Here is a 19,928-nt window from a genome sequence, read left to right on the forward strand (position 1 = left end):
TTTACAGTGTACTGAGATTGTTGTTATTTACAGTATACTGAGAATGTTATTATTTACAGTATACTGAGAATGTTATTTACAGTGTACTGAGAATGTTGTTATTTAGAGTATACTGAGGATGTTATTTACAGTGTACTGAGAATGTTATTATTTACACTATGCTGAGAATGTTATTTACAGTGTACTGAGATTGTTATTATTTACAGTATACTGAGAATGTTATTATTTACAGTATACTGAGAATGTTATTTACAGTGTACTGAGATTGTTGTTATTTACAGATTACTGAGAATGTTATTATTTACAGTGTACTGAGAATGTTATTTACAGTGTACTGAGAATGTTATTATTTACAGATTACTGAGAATGTTATTTAAAGTGTACTGAGAATGTTATTATTTACAGTATACTGAGAATGTTATTATTTACAGTGTACTGAGAATGTTATTTAGAGTATACTGAGAATGTTATTATTTACAGATTACTGAGAATGTTATTATTTACAGTGTACTGAGAATGTTATTTACAGTGTACTGAGAATGTTGTTATTTAGAGTATACTGAGGATGTTATTTACAGTGTACTGAGAATGCTATTTACAGTGTACTGAGAATGTTATTTACAGTGTACTGAGAATGTTATTTACAGTGTACTGAGAATGTTATTTACAGTGTACTGAGAATGTTATTTACAGTGTACTGAGGATGTTATTTACAGTGTACTGAGAATGTTATTTACAGTGTACTGAGAATGTTATTTACAGTGTACTGAGAATGTTATTTACAGTGTACTGAGAATGTTGTTATTTAGAGTATACTGAGGATGTTATTTACAGTGTACTGAGAATGTTGTTATTTAGAGTATACTGAGGATGTTATTTACAGTATGCTGAGAATGTTGTTATTTATAGTGTACTGTGGTTGTTGAATTTTACAGTGTACTGAGAATGTTATTGTTTACATTATATTGATACTGTTGTTTGGGAGGGGAATTAAGCAAAATATACAAGTTGTTATTAGAAGTTGAGAATTTCATGATGTTGATACAGGGTACTGAAAACTGTTATTTATGATAAAAGGAGCGATATGTCACATTTTCATTTACCAATTTTAACTGCAGTTTTCTGCCTGTTCAACCAATAGGTGCAAATTTTAGGTTATTTTCTAGTTTAAAGATTGGGATCTACATCTGACTGCTCAGTATAAGCAGTTTTGTGAGTTATCGAGATGGGTGATGTATGCTTATCCCTCCATTAACATGGCCATGAGTAAATGTTTAGACATGAACACACCAGTTGATTTCTTGTGCCCAATAAGCTGAATTTCCTTTTTTTTGTTCAAGCTATTTGAATGTTACTTAATTTCTTTCAGTTAAATCTCATTTGATCTGGGAAAATGTCTCTTGATGGACTGCTTATTTAACTACAAGAAAGAATATTCTCCTGGACTATTAAATTGATCTTTACTCACTGGCTGTCATTTATCTCATGAGAAGAAAAAAAAACTTTTTCAAACGTAAAAGAATTATTCTTGATTTTAATAGGAAAATGAGAGGACGGTCTGGAAGAAACCATGGTGAAGGTCGTAACTTTAACAAAAGGAGAAACAGAAGGTCTAGAAAGAGGGGACATGATGGTTCTGAAGACCAGGATGTCAATTCAGAAAGTTCATCACTGAAGAAATCAAGAAATGGAGATGAAGAACTCTTGTCAGAGGTGAATGAATTTTATTTTAAGTGGTCATAAAGGGGATTGAATTATAACTTTCTTACTTGAATTTGTTGTTTTTTATGTTTTTCTTACATTCATAGAATTGCAGGAATAATTTCTGACTGATGGCATTAACAACATTAGGGTCAGTCAACATGCATATTGTTAACATTGGGAGGTAAGACAGTCAAATGAGTTGCTGTCTGGTTTGGTTTTTAACTTTACAGCACAGTAACACAATTAGGTTATTTATTGCAATTTGAGTAAAGGATCTTGCCCAAGGACACAGCATGTTTCAGTTGGGGGAGGGTTCTCAATGGCTTTTAAGTCATGACTTAAGGGGTTGGACCATGTGTGTTTGGAGTGGGTTTAAGGACAGACACAGGAATTGATGCTGATTGCAGAGTTCACATCCCTTTTCAATGCCAAGTAAGTCCATGTAATTCTAAGGTGGGGCTATGAACAGTTTCAAAGTTATGTATCAGGTCCTAGTCACAAGGGGTAGGTAGAGATCCAAGTGAGAATGCTTTTGTATAAATGACATGTCCTTCTTATGCTGCAAAGGTGATTCAGTCCCAAGTAGTTGGTAGAGATTCAGGGGTCAAGTTTGGTAGCATAAATGATCATTTTACACAGCAAAAGTGATCCAGTTCCTAGTGGATGGTAGAGATCCAGGGGTCAAGTTTGATGGCATAAATGATTATTTTACACAGCAAAAGTCATCCATTCCCCACTAGTTGGTAGAGATCCAGGGGTCAAGTTTAGTAGCATAAATGATCATTTTACACAGCAAAAGTGATCCAGTTCCCAGTGGATGGTAGAGATCCAGGGGTCAAGTTTGATGGCATAAATGATTATTTTACACAGCAAAAGTCATCCATTCCCCACTAGTTGGTAGAGATCCAGGGGTCAAGTTTGGTAGCATAACTGATCATTTTACACAGCAAAAGTGATCCAGTCCCCAGTGGATGGTAGAGATCCAGGGATCAAGTTTGATGGCATAAATGATTATTTTACACAGCAAAAGTGATCCATTCCCCACTAGTTGGTAGAGATCCATGGGTCAAGTTTGGTGGCATAAATGATTGTTTTACACAGCAAAAGTGATCCAGTCCCCAGTAGTTCGTAGAGATCCAAGGGTCAATTTTGGTGGCATAAATGATCGTTTTACACAGCAAAAGTGATCCAGTCCCCAGTGGATTGTAGAGATCCAGGGGCCAAGTTTGGTGGCATAAATTATCGTTTTACACTGCAAAAGTGATTCCGTCCCTAGTGTGCATGGTAGAGATCCAGGGGTCAAGTTTGGTGACATAAATGATTGTTTTACACAGCAGAAGTGATTATGTTGCTGTGGTGAAGTACACAAGCTAAATGACATCAACATTAGTAGACAGTGTGGCAACAGAGTGCTCCAAGCATTTCATGCCATGCATCAACTTCAATACTTGGTTGAAATTTCAGTCACAGAATGACAGATGTCAACAACCCAGGTGAGTATTATCAATTCCACTGGGACCTTTCATTGAGTTGTTGGATACACCCCATTTTGTTTCTTCAGACTTCCTCTGTTTAAGGCCCTGCTGTATAGACTGTAAGAAGCCATGCCCATTGTGAATTATTCTTCCATAATAGCTCCGGGTGTCCATGATTATGGCTTCCATGTCTGTCATACAGGTGTTATGTATATTTGATTTAATATATATTTATTAAATTTAATTGTTTGTCAGTTTTATAAAAAAATTATTTTTCATTAGGTGATATTGTAATGTAAATTTATTCACTAAGAGATGATACTTTTTTTGGCCTTGACTGTTAGTTTATAAACACCAGGTGTTGATCTAAATTCTGACCTTGTTTCAGAATTTGTAGCAACCTTCATAAACAAGTTCTGTTTTATTTTAGAATGATTGGTTGTTTACAAGGTCATGATGAGACCTTATCTTTAAGATATAAACAATTTTGTTAATTTTTTATTTCTTAAGAGTAAAAATGATTGGTTTTTGTCAGGGTCACACTGGGTAAACGTGAGCTGTAACAAGTATTTGCTTCAGTAGAACATTTTGTTATTAGGACTACTAAAATTTTATTCTCTGATTAGTTTTGGATCATTTTTAATTTGATTCTATAAAACTGTAAGTTCATATATTTTTTCATTTTTACAGACATTTTCCAGGGAAATAAATAATTGTATTTTTAAAAGCTTGTTGCTTTCGCTCTTTCTTGTGTTACTGTTTATTTGAGCCTAAACAAGTGACATAAGACAGGACAGGAGTACATAACATTTTCATGTGTACATAGGTTAAGTAAATAAAGTTGTATTTAATTATTTGCATATAACTTGTCAGGCGGACATGAACATAAATTCCACTTTTGAATATTCCCCTATGTTGTCATCATTATACGCAGGTTATCTGTATTTTCTGATATTCCTAGTTTTTTTTATATATATACATCTTTTTTAATAAGTGATTTCATCAAACTACACACATAATAATATCAATATTTTTTCTCTTCTAATTACAGGATATTAACAGCACTACAAATCTTAGCAAACCAGAATCTTCCACAACAGATCCTCTGGCTTTATTGCTCGATGGTATCATGTCAGGTATGGTGATAGTTTTTCCTTGGAATTCAGAACTAGTCATAGTAATCTTCATTCCAGGCAACAGTTTTTAATGGGTTTTGTAGCATTTGCTTCCAGGGGAGGGGGCTGAATTGATACAAACATGTACATTAATTGTAAATTATTGGTTTTTGTATTTAGCTTAAGTTTTTGCACACTGAATACATTCTGTTTTATCTGGAATCGTGCACCTTTGTGAAAGGATGCATCTTATTGAACACTACACCCTCATCACAATTGTGTGTGCTTTGTTAATACCACACCTTCACAACAAAGGAAGATCAATGTGACCTACATTTCATACTTTACTGTGTTTGGTTTGCTCCTGACCACATCTGTGTTTGTATACTGTACACATGCTGTTGTTATACCTGGAATCATTAAGCCTGGTTAGGTATGCATCTGGGTGGATATTACACCCTCATTACAAAATAAGGTTGCTGTAACCTATATTTAACACTTCACTGACATGGGATTAATTGTATGGTTTATTTAGCAACCACTGCACATGAAGTAACAATCAAACAATGAATTGCTGTTAGTAATATACCAAAAAGACGAACACTGGAACCCACAATTCACATTTTACAGGCTTATGTTAATTTTTTGCATTTAACTTGTGATCACATAGGTCTTGCGAGGGGACACATCTTCATGAGATGAGGACTACACCCACTTGAAATAGTAGGTCATTGACCCATATATCATTCTTCACTGAGTTTAGTTAAGTTTTCTGTTTTAAACCTTCATACTAGAATCATTAAGTTAGAAGATTGTATTCATATCTGTTAGTAACAAACCCATACAATAAAAAAGGATGTGTGATGTACATTTTACTTACTTTTAGTGTTTGCATTTAGTTCATAGCCATGATATGTACATAGTATCTAATCTAGAGTCATGGTTAGGAGACACATATTAATTAGGATTTTATGTCTCATCTGTAAGCTTCACTGACACGTTTTATGTTCAGTGCAAATGCTAGAATCATGAAATTGATGCATTGGAGTACCACAACATTGCAACAAGGGAAGCTTATCGTTGCTTATATTTCATCCTTTAGTGTCCTTGGTGTCCTCTGCATTTAGCCACACAGACAAATGACGACATGGTATGGGTATGATATATGTATATTATCTTGCCATACAGAAGTTTGTTGAGTGTTACACCCTTATTGGAAAAATAGGTCTCGGTGATATAGTTTAACAATCATGAAACTTGACAAATGGATTCATCACTGTTTGTGTTCTTTCAACTAAGGAAGGTCACTGTGACCTAAATACCCACATTCATTAAATTTTCAGTCATTCTCGCTCTTGTTTGATTTGTTAATCATGCATTCAGCAGTTATGGCCCCCACCTACTGCTTTATTGCAAGATTTCCCTGTATTGTCAAATGATTGCCATTGGTAAATATATACATAACGGTTATGTGTACATTATATTCATGCTGGATTATTTTAAAAGTTTGACATAAAACATTTGGTGAAAATAAACTGCTTGAACATAGTCATATTATTTACCACTACAAGTGTCATTAGCAGTATCCATAATATTTACCAACATCACTACTATCATCAGCAGTAACACAATCCATGAGATTTACCACCATTACTGTCATCAGCAGTAACACAATCCATGAGATTTACCACCAATACTGTCATCAGCAGTAATAGTATCCATACTATTTACCACCACCACTGTCATCAGCAGCAGGGATCGTCCTGGGCTTCGCCAATGTCGCAAATTGCGATTTTGTTTCCTTATTGGCGACAAAAATATCCCATCTGGCGATTTTTTTGGCGACATACTTTTTGGTTATTTAATTTGTACATACAATCATGGATTTGGACTGAATAAATTTAAAGCCAGAACGAAAGGAAGCCATAAACTTGACTAAGCAATGCATTGGAATCAATCTGTTACACAAACGATCCTTTGTTCTTATTGACAACCCTATCTTTATATTGCATTGTTACATCATAATCTGCTTATGCTGACATCTGGGCTGAGTACTGTATGCTGCGATACAGTCAATCATGCTACCACACTATACCTACAACTGACCGACTTCTGAAGACGCGAATAGAACAGATACAATTAATTGTATGGCTAATCCTTCTGTTTGTTTTTTTATACATATACCAATACAATAGTTTTGCTGAACCTTCATAGAAAACTGATAACCTTTGAAGTACCGACTACTGTGTATAAATACAAAGCAAATGGAAAAAATCTCAATCACAATTACATCTGTCACCAGTGCAGCATTTTACTCATTGATCTTTTTCTTTTGTCATCAGTCCCATGTTACAGCTGCAGAGACTTAAACTCCGCAACAAGAAATAGCAAAAAAAAAAAAAAAACCAGTTTTGCATAATTAATAATAATTATTTATTTCTCAAAATACAGGAGTGAAAGAATCCCTAAATTGGGTGTGAATTTACGCTTATATATACAGTCCAATATTGCCAGGTGTTGACTCGTGTAAGTTTCATTCGTGGGAATGGAGATCCTATTTTTCTTGTCGAGAAAATTTATACAGCATTCAGTGATCATTCTTGGGATTTAGGAAGCAATTCGCTACAAGCTTTGTGAAGCTAGCCATAAGGGGGGGGGGGGGCTGCTGAGAGACTACTGGTGTCACCTGTCAGCACTGAGGACTGTGAACGTGGATTCAGTAAGATGAACCTCATAAAAACTGACATCAGAAATAAGCTCTGCATCTCATCTCTCGAGAATTTAATGAGAATCAGCATGTACAGATGTGAAAAATTAGACTTTGAAACTGCATTCAACAAGTGGGCAGCCCTAAAATCACGATGGATCTTCATGTAACACTTTGTAACATTTTGTTAATGCTTGTTGTAATTAGAGTATTAACTAATCCATCTTTTGTAATTTTCATTGCCTGTTACATTAATAGACTAAATTAACACTTGGAAAAATGTACACTACTTTTTTTGGCGACACTTTTTGAAAATTGGCGACAAAATATTGAGGTTGGCGATTATTTTGGCGACAGCTTTTTAAAAGCCAGGACCATCCCTGAGCAGTAATAGTATCCATGATATTTAACACCACCATTACTGTCATCAGCAGTAACAGTATCCATACTATTTACCACCACCACTGTCAAAAACAGTAATAGTATCCATGAGATTTACCACCACCAATACTGTCATCAGCAGTAACAGTATCCATGAGATTTACCACCACCAATAACGTCATCAACAGTAACACTATCCATGATATTTACCACCACCAATACTGTCATCAGCAGTAACAGTATCAATGAGATTTACCACCATTGCTGTCATTGGCAGTAACAATATCCATAATATTTACCACTGCCACTGTCATCAGCAGTAACAGTATCCATGAGATTTACCACCACCAATACTGTCATCAGCAGTAACAGTATCCATGAGATTTACCACCATTGCTGTCATTGGCAGTAACAATATCCATAATATTTACCACCACCACTGTCATCAACAGTAACAGTGTCCATGAGATTTGAAACACTACTACTGTGGTCATATATTATTCATCATTGTCGTCATTTTCTAAATCAGAATTTCTCCTTCCCACAGGTTCAGACACAGATGATGAGGACTTGTTGCTGTCATCATTATCAGCACTGTCATCAGCATCGTCTGTAAAAAATGTTGTCCCAGGGACTGTATCTGCAGCAGGGGGTCTTGGCACTCTCATCTCTGCATATGATGACTCATACGATGGTAAGAAGGCTGAGGCAGAGAATGATGCTGTAGACTCAATCAATAAAGGTAAATACACCATTTTGTTGGTATTGATGGTTCCACACACAAACAACAAGGGTAAACACACCATTTAGTATGTTTTGATAGCTCTACACACAAACATACCATTTTTGCATGCATTTACAGCTCTAGAAACAAACAACAAGGGTAAACATACCATTTTGCATGTATCGACTTCTCTAAACACAAACAACAGGAGTAACCATGAAATTAACAGTGAATTTGAATATGCAAACACATTTACATCTTTCCCAGTCCATGAATCTGGGTACCTGCAAAAACATCATAAAACATTTAAACTTTATACTGAAAAAATAAGGATGTTTGCTTTATGAGTTGTTATCAAACTGGATTTGCAATATAGGCTGCTCTATTAGAATAAATCTTGTATATTTGGAACAGCTTTGTTACAAGCCATCCTGTGAGTTGTGTATTGTGTGGTTTACCAAGAAATATTGAGGATGATTGCTTTTGTAAAGATGCAGTATTCACCTTCTTGAACAGTTGATATTTTTACAGTGCTAATCATCCTAGCAGTCCAAAATCACTAAATATTAATATGTTACAGTGCATTTGTCTGAAATACTCTAATTGAATATTGATCTATATATGCCTATCTCTTTTGTAAGGGTAATTGTGCAGAAAAGTATGGAAATAATTAAGTAAGTGTAATTACACAGAAAAGTAGGGAAGTAATTATGTGTAATTATATAGTAAAATATGCAAGTCATTATGATGGGTAATAACAGAAAAGTATGGAAGTCTGAAAAAACATGAAAGTCATTAATTAAGAGTAATTGCATAGAAATGTATGGAATTCATTATTACGGGTAATTACATAGAAATGTATGGAAGTCATTATTAAGGGTAATTACATAGAAAAGTTTGGAAGTCATTAATTACCTATAAGATAATATCTGAACAATAATTTTAAATTTTCAACAAATGTTTGCATACATTGATAGAATCCTCTTATTAAATACACAACAGAAAGAATATTTTGATTAGTGGATTTTTTCATTATGACAAGGTTATTGAGATATATCAGTTTCAGTAACAGACAGTTGGCAAGGTCTATTTGATTACAGGTCATAGAATTGCTATAAATTTCCAAAGACCACATTTTCTTTTAGTTGAGTTTATAATTGTGTTTCACAGGAGTTACAGCTTTCATTAAAATTTAAAAAAAGAATTTTTCATTTTAATTGTTTAATAAAAAGGTATGTCACAATCACATCAATTTTTTAAATGTCCACTCTCTTCCATGGGAGGCCCCAAGTGACCGAGTGGTTTAAAGTGTTCACCATTATGGATCACTGCTGTCTCACCTCTGGCTCAGCCAATGTGGGTACATGAGAAAGCTTGCCAGTAGTTTCTCGTGGGTCGGTGGTTCTTTCTATGGTTTTCCCAGGTTCGTCCTCCATCATTTTTACTGGTCGCCATGTATGGCTTATCTTGTGCTGAAAAATGGCGTTAAACCCTACAACAACAACTGTCCCAGGGGTTAGAGTACTATAATTCAACTATTTAAACTATAACATCTTTTCAGTGGTATAATGCAGTTATTATAGCATATTGATGATGTCATAATGTAATGGTGACATATTGATGATGTCATAGTATAATGATCACATATCCAGGGTTGGTGCTGGCTTTAAAATGGTCATTGCCCCAAAAATCAGCAACCTCAGTGTTTTCTTGCCAATTTTTTTTAAATGTCGCCATTTTCATAATACGGTAACATCCTTGAAATCATGGTAATATTTTTGTTGACATAAGCAGATGCTTAGATAGTAATGGGTGTATGTGTGTGTGTGTGTGTGTGTGTGTGTGTGTGCTGAAAATAAATTGAAATTTTGCATACAAGTGAAATTTTTAAGAGGTGACCTGTTGTCAGTGACTACGATTTACAGAGAGAAAAAAACAATGGAAATTTTGATTAAATGAAGACAACTAGTCTGAAACACACTTGTATATTGATAACTTACATTTGTGTAGTACACTCCACAATGTTTTAAATAATGTACATGTATATGAAAAAAAGATATTAAATAAATTGTTAGAAAATTCATGTATCAGTCAAATCCTGTTAGAAAATGCAACATGTATTTCTATAATAAAAAATGGTAGTCCTCGTTTGATCTATATCCCATTGTCCACAAATGTGTTTCACGAAACAATTTTCAGTGGTATTCATTAGCCTAGTAACACATGGCTGTATAGTTGTTTATACGCTACACGTACATGTACTTAAATTGGCCTAGAATACCTTCATGCCAAGGCTACCAAGGGGATGAGGCTATTTATGTGTGAACAAATTAAAAAGTTTAACAAACATTCTATCAAGATGACCTATCTTCATTTTACCTGACAGCCAGATACGTATTGTTTCAAAATGTTGCAAATTTAATTTGGGTTTTACGCTGCCATTGGTAGTGATCGTAAGCATGAATATTTTTGTTGTAAACAGGAAATTTTCATGGCACAATAAATATGTTCCAATCACTATGAAAAATGAAACAATGCTTTAATTTCAATTTGTTGCTGACTTTCTTTGATCAGTCATCTTCGGCTTGCTTTGATAAAGGTACATGTGTTTTTAAAGGCACCGCTGAGTACCCTCTTTGAAGGACCAAACAAATGCCAGTTTGTTATTGTTGCAGCAACATCAAATAATTGTAGAACATTGACTGAGACAGAATTTTTTTTTTCATTTGCTTATTTTATATATACAGAAAAATTGGTGCTTCAAAGGTGATCAGTTTTCTTTGAAGATTCAGCAAAATTAATTTTTCTGGTACATTAAAGAAACCACCAAAATATTGCTGTCATCTGGTTAATTGTAGTCATTTCGTTTCCAGCCTTCAGAGATGGTCAATTATAGTTAGTCATGTAGAATGACTATTTAGGTTATATTACAGCACACAATGCTAAGACCAGACATCAGCATGAGTGGATTATGATAATGCGTTGTTAAGGTGATTTGTTAATATGAACAAAGGATTTGTTTAATACGTAGCAATGTAGTCTAGTGCATTTTACATCCATGTTTGCGGCTTCCTGTCCATGGTGTCTTTCAATTTCTCCACTCCACTCCAAGACTATATATACACTTTTTAACAGCCAAAAATGTTGTCACCCAAAAAATCGACAGATGGTATATTTTGTCGCCAAGAAGGAAAAAAGATTGAAGTTTGCAACATTGGCAAAGCCCTAGCGCGGTCCCTGCATGATAATGTAATGATGATGTCATAGTGTAATAATCACATATCAGTGATGTCATAATATAATGATCACATCGTTACGAGTTGCACAGTTAAGGAGATTGCCAATACTAACTCCTAAACACAAAATCTTAGAAATGTTGTTGATGGTAATAACACCACCTTCTTAAAAAAGTTTTATTCTCAGATAATATAGTCAAGGTAAAAGAGAACTTATTTGTATTGCCTGTGTTCCATTTTATTGAAGTGTATCCATTCATATACATTGTGATGGACTAAGTATGCTTCAAACTTGAATTAACGACCACATTGAAGTGTATTCATATGTAGTGTAACAACTCATTATGCTTTAAACATGAATTAAGGACCACATTAAAGTATATTCATTTGTAGTGTAACAACTCAGTATGCTTCAAACATGAATTAATGACCGCATTGAAGAGTATTCATGTGTAGTGTAACAACTCAGTATGCTTTAAACATGAATTCATGACCACATTGAAGTGTATTCGTGTGTAGTGTAACAACTCATTATGCTTTAAACATGAATTAATGACCGCATTGAAGTGTATTCATGTGTAGTGTAACAACTCAGTATGCTTTAAACATGAATTAATGACCACATTGAAGTATATTCATGTGTAGTGTAACAACTCATTATGCTTTAAACATGAATTAATGACCGCATTGAAGAGTATTCATGTGTAGTGTAACAACTCAGTATGCTTCAAACATGAATTAATGACCGCATTGAAGAGTATTCATGTGTAGTGTAACAACTCAGTATGCTTTAAACATGAATTCATGACCACATTGAAGTGTATTCGTGTGTAGTGTAACAACTCATTATGCTTTAAACATGAATTAATGACCGCATTGAAGTGTATTCATGTGTAGTGTAACAACTCATTATGCTTTAAACATGAATTAATGACCACATTGAAGTGTATTCATGTGTAGTGTAACAACTCATTATGCTTTAAACATGAATTAATGACCACACTGAAGTATATTCATGTGTAGTGTAACAACTCATTATGCTTTAAACATGAATTAATGACCGCATTGAAGTGTATTCATGTGTAGTGTAACAACTCAGTATGCTTCAAACATGAATTAATGACCGCATTGAAGTATATTCATGTGTAGTGTACTACTCAGTATGCTTTAAACATGAATTAATGACCACATTGAAGTGTATTCATGTGTAGTGTAACAACTCAGAATGCTTTAAACATGAATTAATGACCGCATTGAAGTGTATTCATGTGTAGTGTAACAACTCAGTATGCTTTAAACATGAATTAATGACCGCATTGAAGTGTATTCATGTGTAGTGTACTACTCAGTATGCTTTAAACATAAATTAATGACCACATTGAAGTGTATTCATGTGTAGTGTAACAACTCAGTATGCTTTAAACATGAATTAATGACCACATTGAAGTGTATTCATATGTAGTGTAACAACTCAGTATGCTTTAAACATGAATTAATGACCACATTGAAGTGTATTCATGTGTACTGTAACAACTCTATGCTTTAAACATGAATTAATGACCACATTGAAGTATATTCATGTGTAGTGTAACAACTCAGTATGCTTTATACATGAATTAATGACCCCATTGAAGTGTATTCATGTGTAGTGTAACAACTCATTATGCTTTAAACATGAATTAATGACCACATTGAAGTATATTCATGTGTAGTGTAACAACTCAGTATGCTTTAAACATGAATTAATGACTGCATTGAAGTGTATTCATGTGTAGTGTACTACTCAGTATGCTTTAAACATGAATTAATGACCGCATTGAAGTGTATTCATGTGTAGTGTATTACTCAGTATGCTTTAAACATGAATTAATGACCGCAGTGAAGTGTATTCATGTGTAGTGTAACAACTCAGTATGCTTTAAACATGAATTAATGACCGCATTGAAGTGTATTCATGTGTAGTGTAACAACTCAGTATGCTTTAAACATGAATTAATGACCGCATTGAAGTATATTCATGTGTAGTGTACTACTCAGTATGCTTTAAACATGAATTAATGACCACATTGAAGTGTATTCATGTGTAGTGTAACAACTCAGAATGCTTTAAACATGAATTAATGACCGCATTGAAGTGTATTCATGTGTAGTGTAACAACTCAGTATGCTTTAAACATGAATTAATGACCGCATTGAAGTGTATTCATGTGTAGTGTACTACTCAGTATGCTTTAAACATGAATTAATGACCACATTGAAGTGTATTCATGTGTAGTGTAACAACTCAGTATGTTTTAAACATGAATTAATGACCACATTAAAGTGTATTCATATGTAGTGTAACAACTCAGTATGCTTTAAACATGAATTAATGACCACATTGAAGTGTATTCATGTGTACTGTAACAACTCTATGCTTTAAACATGAATTAATGACCACATTGAAGTATATTCATGTGTAGTGTAACAACTCAGTATGCTTTAAACATGAATTAATGACCCCATTGAAGTGTATTCATGTGTAGTGTAACAACTCATTATGCTTTAAACATGAATTAATGACCACATTGAAGTATATTCATGTGTAGTGTAACAACTCAGTATGCTTTAAACATGAATTAATGACTGCATTGAAGTGTATTCATGTGTAGTGTACTACTCAGTATGCTTTAAACATGAATTAATGACCGCATTGAAGTGTATTCATGTGTAGTGTAATAACTCAGTATGCTTTAAACATGAATTAATGACCACACTGAAGTGTATTCATGTGTAGTGTACTACTCAGTATGCTTTAAACATGAATTAATGACCGCATTGAAGTGTATTCATGTGTAGTGTAACAACTCAGTATGCTTTAAACATGAATTAATGACCGCATTGAAGTGTATTCATGTGTAGTGTAACAACTCAGTATGCTTCAAACATGAATTAATGACCGCATTGAAGTATATTCATGTGTAGTGTACTACTCAGTATGCTTTAAACATGAATTAATGACCACATTGAAGTGTATTCATGTGTAGTGTAACAACTCAGAATGCTTTAAACATGAATTAATGACCGCATTGAAGTGTATTCATGTGTAGTGTAACAACTCAGTATGCTTTAAACATGAATTAATGACCGCATTGAAGTGTATTCATGTGTAGTGTACTACTCAGTACGCTTTAAACATGAATTAATGACCACATTGAAGTGTATTCATGTGTAGTGTAACAACTCAGTATGCTTTAAACATGAATTAATGACCACATTGAAGTGTATTCATGTGTAGTGTAACAACTCAGTATGCTTTAAACATGAATTAATGACCACATTGAAGTGTATTCATGTGTACTGTAACAACTCTATGCTTTAAACATGAATTAATGACCACATTGAAGTATATTCATGTGTAGTGTACTACTCAGTATGCTTTAAACATGAATTAATGACCCCATTGAAGTGTATTCATGTGTAGTGTAACAACTCATTATGCTTTAAACATGAATTAATGACCACATTGAAGTATATTCATGTGTAGTGTAACAACTCAGTATGCTTTAAACATGAATTAATGACTGCATTGAAGTGTATTCATGTGTAGTGTACTACTCAGTATGCTTTAAACATGAATTAATGACCGCATTGAAGAGTATTCATGTGTAGTGTAACAACTCAGTATGCTTTAAACATGAATTAATGACCGCATTGAAGTGTATTCATGTGTAGTGTAACAACTCAGTATGCTTTAAACATGAATTAATGACCACATTGAAGTGTATTCATGTGTAGTGTAACAACTCAGTATGCTTTAAACATGAATTAATGACCGCATTGAAGTGTATTCATGTGTAGTGTAACAACTCAGTATGCTTTAAACATGAATTAATGACCGCATTGAAGTGTATTCATGTGTAGTGTAACAACTCAGTATGCTTTAAACATGAATTAATGACCACATTGAAGTGTATTCATGTGTACTGTAACAACTCTATGCTTTAAACATGAATTAATGACCACATTGAAGTATATTCATGTGTAGTGTAACAACTCAGTATGCTTTAAACATGAATTAATGACCCCATTGAAGTGTATTCATGTGTAGTGTAACAACTCATTATGCTTTAAACATGAATTAATGACCACATTGAAGTATATTCATGTGTAGTGTAACAACTCAGTATGCTTTAAACATGAATTAATGACTGCATTGAAGTGTATTCATGTGTAGTGTACTACTCAGTATGCTTTAAACATGAATTAATGACCGCATTGAAGTGTATTCATGTGTAGTGTATTACTCAGTATGCTTTAAACATGAATTAATGACCGCATTGAAGTGTATTCATGTGTAGTGTAACAACTCAGTATGCTTTAAACATGAATTAATGACCGCATTGAAGTGTATTCATGTGTAGTGTAACAACTCAGTATGCTTTAAACATGAATTAATGACCGCATTGAAGTATATTCATGTGTAGTGTACTACTCAGTATGCTTTAAACATGAATTAATGACCACATTGAAGTGTATTCATGTGTAGTGTAACAACTCAGAATGCTTTAAACATGAATTAATGACCGCATTGAAGTGTATTCATGTGTAGTGTAACAACTCAGTATGCTTTAAACATGAATTAATGACCGCATTGAAGTGTATTCATGTGTAGTGTACTACTCAGTATGCTTTAAACATGAATTAATGACCACATTGAAGTGTATTCATGTGTAGTGTAACAACTCAGTATGTTTTAAACATGAATTAATGACCACATTGAAGTGTATTCATATGTAGTGTAACAACTCAGTATGCTTTAAACATGAATTAATGACCACATTGAAGTGTATTCATGTGTACTGTAACAACTCTATGCTTTAAACATGAATTAATGACCACATTGAAGTATATTCATGTGTAGTGTAACAACTCAGTATGCTTTAAACATGAATTAATGACCCCATTGAAGTGTATTCATGTGTAGTGTAACAACTCATTATGCTTTAAACATGAATTAATGACCACATTGAAGTATATTCATGTGTAGTGTAACAACTCAGTATGCTTTAAACATGAATTAATGACTGCATTGAAGTGTATTCATGTGTAGTGTACTACTCAGTATGCTTTAAACATGAATTAATGACCGCATTGAAGTGTATTCATGTGTAGTGTAACAACTCAGTATGCTTTAAACATGAATTAATGACCACACTGAAGTGTATTCATGTGTAGTGTACTACTCAGTATGCTTTAAACATGAATTAATGACCGCATTGAAGTGTATTCATGTGTAGTGTAACAACTCAGTATGCTTTAAACATGAATTAATGACCGCATTGAAGTGTATTCATGTGTAGTGTAACAACTCAGTATGCTTCAAACATGAATTAATGACCGCATTGAAGTATATTCATGTGTAGTGTACTACTCAGTATGCTTTAAACATGAATTAATGACTGCATTGAAGTGTATTCATGTGTAGTGTAACAACTCAGAATGCTTTAAACATGAATTAATGACCGCATTGAAGTGTATTCATGTGTAGTGTAACAACTCAGTATGCTTTAAACATGAATTAATGACCGCATTGAAGTGTATTCATATGTAGTGTACTACTCAGTACGCTTTAAACATGAATTAATGACCACATTGAAGTGTATTCATGTGTAGTGTAACAACTCAGTATGCTTTAAACATGAATTAATGACCACATTGAAGTGTATTCATGTGTAGTGTAACAACTCAGTATGCTTTAAACATGAATTAATGACCACATTGAAGTGTATTCATGTGTAGTGTAACAACTCTATGCTTTAAACATGAATTAATGACCACATTGAAGTATATTCATGTGTAGTGTAACAACTCAGTATGCTTTAAACATGAATTAATGACCCCATTGAAGTGTATTCATGTGTAGTGTAACAACTCATTATGCTTTAAACATGAATTAATGACCACATTGAAGTATATTCATGTGTAGTGTAACAACTCAGTATGCTTTAAACATGAATTAATGACTGCATTGAAGTGTATTCATGTGTAGTGTACTACTCAGTATGCTTTAAACATGAATTAATGACCGCATTGAAGAGTATTCATGTGTAGTGTAACAACTCAGTATGCTTTAAACATGAATTAATGACCGCATTGAAGTGTATTCATGTGTAGTGTAACAACTCAGTATGCTTTAAACATGAATTAATGACCACATTGAAGTGTATTCATGTGTAGTGTAACAACTCAGTATGCTTTAAACATGAATTAATGACCGCATTGAAGTGTATTCATGTGTAGTGTAACAACTCAGTATGCTTTAAACATGAATTAATGACCGCATTGAAGTGTATTCATGTGTAGTGTAACAACTCAGTATGCTTTAAACATGAATTAATGACCACATTGAAGTGTATTCATGTGTAGTGTACTACTCGGTATGCTTTAAACATGAATTAATGACCGCATTGAAGTGTATTCATGTGTAGTGTATTACTCAGTATGCTTTAAACATGAATTAATGACCGCATTGAAGTGTATTCATGTGTAGTGTACTACTCAGTTTGCTTTAAACATGAATTAATGACCGCATTGAAGTGTATTCATGTGTAGTGTACTACTCAGTATGCTTTAAACATGAATTAATGACCGCATTGAAGTGTATTCATGTGTAGTGTATTACTCAGTATGCTTTAAACATGAATTAATGACCGCATTGAAGTGTATTCATGTGTAGTGTAACAACTCAGTATGCTTTAAACATGAATTAATGACCGCATTGAAGTGTATTCATGTGTAGTGTAACAACTCAGTATGCTTTAAACATAAATTAATGACTGCATTGAAGTGTATTCATGTGTAGTGTAACAACTCATTATGCTTTAAACATGAATTAATGACCGCATTGAAGTATATTCACGTGTAGTGTAACAACTCATTATGCTTTAAACATGAATTAATGACCACATTGAAGTGTATTCATGTGTAGTGTAACAACTCAGTATGCTTTAAACATGAATTAATGACCGCATTGAAGTGTATTCATGTGTAGTGTAACAACTCAGTATGCTTTAAACATGAATTAATGACCGCATTGAAGTGTATTCATGTGTAGTGTAACAACTCAGTATGCTTTAAACATGAATTAATGACCGCATTGAAGTGTATTCATGTGTAGTGCAACAACTCAGTATGCTTCAAACATGAATCAATGATCACAGGAAGACAATATCAAAGACCATGAAAACCATGTTTAAAGAAAAATTACACTAGTACTCAATACATATCTTTGAAAACATAAGCCCATTGTATTCAGCTTTTAGCGAAAACCCTCATGAATCTAATTAAACTTTTGATTGAAAAATGTAAATTTTGACTTCTTCTACAAGAAGTTTTTTTTATAAAGATGACTTGCCTCCAGTTTGTCAAGATTTTCAAACTAGTTTAGCTCCTCTCTGTCTGCGTGGGTTCGAGTCTCGGATTTAGCCAATGTGGGTATGTGAGAAAGCTTGCCAGTAGCTTCTCATGGGTTGGTGGTTCTTTCCGGAGTTTTCCCGGGTTCTTCCTCCACCATTAATACTGGCCGCCATGTATAGCCTATCGTGTACTGAAAAATGGCATTAAACCCTACAACAACAAACTAGTTTAGTCCTGTATATTTTTACTTGTGCAGCTCAGATCATGCTGCTGTGTAAAATGTTTATTATTTATGTGAAGAAAAAGTTCTCATTGTTACCCACCCACCAATAATCATTAAACGTGGTTGAGTTGATCCCTGTATAATATTTAATAAATTTTAATAAAGAAGTCAACACATTTAATTCCAAACATGTAGCCTGAATAGTTTGTTGGAAATTTGATCATGGTCATGTATACTGAATCTTGGCCAAAAGTCTTGATATCATTTTTTGCTTTGTTCCATTCTTTTGTTTATATAATTGAAGATGGAAAGTTTGAGAACATTATTTTCTAATGAAAATTCCAATTTCACACTTTTATTTGATAGAGCATTCTCCCATGAAAGATTCTTCATGCTTGAAAGTTATTGTGGATAAGGACTCAAAAACTGGAACATGGGGAAAAAATCAGCACAAGAAAGGAAATAAAGGAGAACATGAAAACCAAAATGGAAAGCAGAAAGGAAATGGAAGACAGATGAATGAAGATAATAGCCTGGACAAGAAAAAGACTGATCTCTTCTACAGAGCAAACCCATCACTTTTAGAGAAGGTAATTAAGGCAGTAGTGAATATTGTACACATCTATACTAGTAATAAGCTTAAGAATGCAGACTTTGTAAACAATATGGTGAGATGTCAGAGCATTGTATAAGCAGTCATTGTCCTTAAAGTTAGACTGCACTGATAAAAAATGTCACATCTGTTTAGTGTTCATTGACTCGTCGTTGCTACTCATTGACTCATCACGATTACTAATTGACTCATGACTGATTCAGTTTCTTTTATTACAAATTCTTTTAGTCTCTACAAAATCACTTAATAAAGGTTCATAAGTTTTATCTTATGCACAGTCAAAATGACCGTATTTTGTTGATTACATTTGTCACATGGTGGATATGAAAAACAGTTACAACCCATAATGCCC

The 19,928-nt window shown here is 33.6% G+C and overlaps 1 protein-coding gene across 1 annotated transcript in view; it reads left to right on the forward strand.

Annotated features, from left to right (window-relative positions):
- The window catches only part of LOC149799250 (FMR1-interacting protein NUFIP1-like), a 47,746-nt gene that overhangs the window by 25,899 nt on the left and 1,919 nt on the right, over positions 1-19,928 (forward strand). The window contains exons 7-10 of the mRNA XM_089958531.1: positions 1,542-1,713; positions 4,231-4,315; positions 7,930-8,124; positions 19,330-19,553. Of these exons, the coding sequence (XP_089814657.1) occupies positions 1,542-1,713; positions 4,231-4,315; positions 7,930-8,124; positions 19,330-19,553 (676 nt within the window). The remainder of the gene's footprint in view (positions 1-1,541; positions 1,714-4,230; positions 4,316-7,929; positions 8,125-19,329; positions 19,554-19,928) is intronic.

This window comes from Sinohyriopsis cumingii, chromosome 5 (assembly GCF_028554795.1).
Source record: "Sinohyriopsis cumingii isolate HCF-2022 chromosome 5, ASM2855479v2, whole genome shotgun sequence".
Taxonomy (NCBI): domain Eukaryota; kingdom Metazoa; phylum Mollusca; class Bivalvia; order Unionida; family Unionidae; genus Sinohyriopsis; species Sinohyriopsis cumingii.